This window comes from Agrilus planipennis, unplaced genomic scaffold (assembly GCF_000699045.2).
Source record: "Agrilus planipennis isolate EAB-ADULT unplaced genomic scaffold, Apla_2.0 scaffold46, whole genome shotgun sequence".
NCBI classification, from domain to species: Eukaryota; Metazoa; Arthropoda; class Insecta; order Coleoptera; family Buprestidae; genus Agrilus; species Agrilus planipennis.
Genome location: NW_020438933.1, coordinates 312,654 through 314,102, shown reverse-complemented (window position 1 = coordinate 314,102; position 1,449 = coordinate 312,654). Strand labels below are relative to the sequence as shown.

The 1,449-nt window shown below is 34.4% G+C and overlaps 1 protein-coding gene across 1 annotated transcript in view; it reads right to left on the bottom strand.

The window, feature by feature from the left end:
- The window catches only part of LOC108744729 (alanine--glyoxylate aminotransferase 2, mitochondrial-like), a 20,452-nt gene that overhangs the window by 7,939 nt on the left and 11,064 nt on the right, over positions 1–1,449 (bottom strand). The window contains exon 3 of the mRNA XM_025974261.1: positions 281–469. Coding sequence (XP_025830046.1) covers positions 281–469 — 189 coding nt within the window. The remainder of the gene's footprint in view (positions 1–280; positions 470–1,449) is intronic.

Below are 1,449 nucleotides of genomic sequence, written 5' to 3'. Positions count from 1 at the left end.
TAATTCCATTTAATTAACATATTAGACAAATGTCTATTTTTATATATAAATATTGTTTTTCGTCTTCTCTTGTTAAAAAAAGTCTACAAAATTTTAGCAGAATTGATATCTTTAAAGAAAGTTCATGAAGTTAATATTATCATTTTAATTGTTTAACAATTGATTGCTGATGAGACCTAACGATTTTGAAAACGCGATTTGGGTTTGTCAATTTCAACAGATTTCTTTACCAAACACTTTATGTACTTCAAAACTCTTCACCATCGTTACAAATTCTTACATGATGCGTTCCTATGGCCTGAAGTGTTGGATATTTATAATGGGATTGAGCGGTTACATTCATTGTCAAATTGCTCATACCGTGATAGCCATTTCTTAACGATATTATTTCGTAATTTTTGGTAAAAATCCTTGCCATCAAAATTGCCAACTCATTTGCTTCCGAACCGCTATTAACGAAGTAAACAACCTATCAAAGGAAACCATTTTTAATTTATATTGATATCAACAGTAATTCAGCATATTTAAGGATTGGAGCACTCAAGCACGCCCACATGCAAGAAAATTAGGTAAGTGGAATAAAGCCGTAATTTATTTATTTTCAGAAACCTCTGGGTGTATTATAAAGAAGAATATTTTCTAATCAAGAAATCTAAAAATGAAAAGCGAGTATGGGACACCTGAAGAGCAGAAGTCCAGATTTGTTATTTTTAATATACAACAATCTACTGGGTACATTTTTGAGAAATAAAAGAATCAATTATTGATCCTATTCAATAAAATCATCATCAACAGGTAAACCTTTCTCCATCATAACCCAGCCTTATGTTAAGCAATTCAGAAAATTCATTTAGAGAAATATTTGCCACAAGATACTAACTGCATTCCTCCCTCTTCCAGGGGAAAAGTTTCCTACTCTCTCTATCGCAACCTTCTCCCCTCCCAATTCACTCTCATACCCATGAGGGTATCAGGTAAACCTTTCTCCGTTGTAACCCAACCCTATAATTAGCAATTCAGAAAATTCATTTAGGGGACTATCATGCCACAAGATACTAACTCCACTCCTCCATCCTCCGGGGGAAGAGTTTCCCACACCCTCTACCGCAACCCTCCCCCCTCCCGATTCCCTCTCGTACCAATCTACATAAAAACCCAACAATAATATTGTCTCTTCTAATTTTTTTGCACTTAGTCGCAGCGTTACAGAACCATTCGTAAATATGCTACGCTATCGTTCACATGAATTGCCGCCTCTCGTTGGTCACAATTTACTCAAAAGACGGATTGATAGAATTGATAGGTAGGTATAATTTGCTTTGTCTTAATAGGTTATTACGTTTTTGTTTGATTACTAATAAATAATAATAAATAAGGATAGAAAATACAACAAATGGCGTGGTGAGCGCCATCTGTAGTACGATGCTACATTTTAGGATTACATATGCT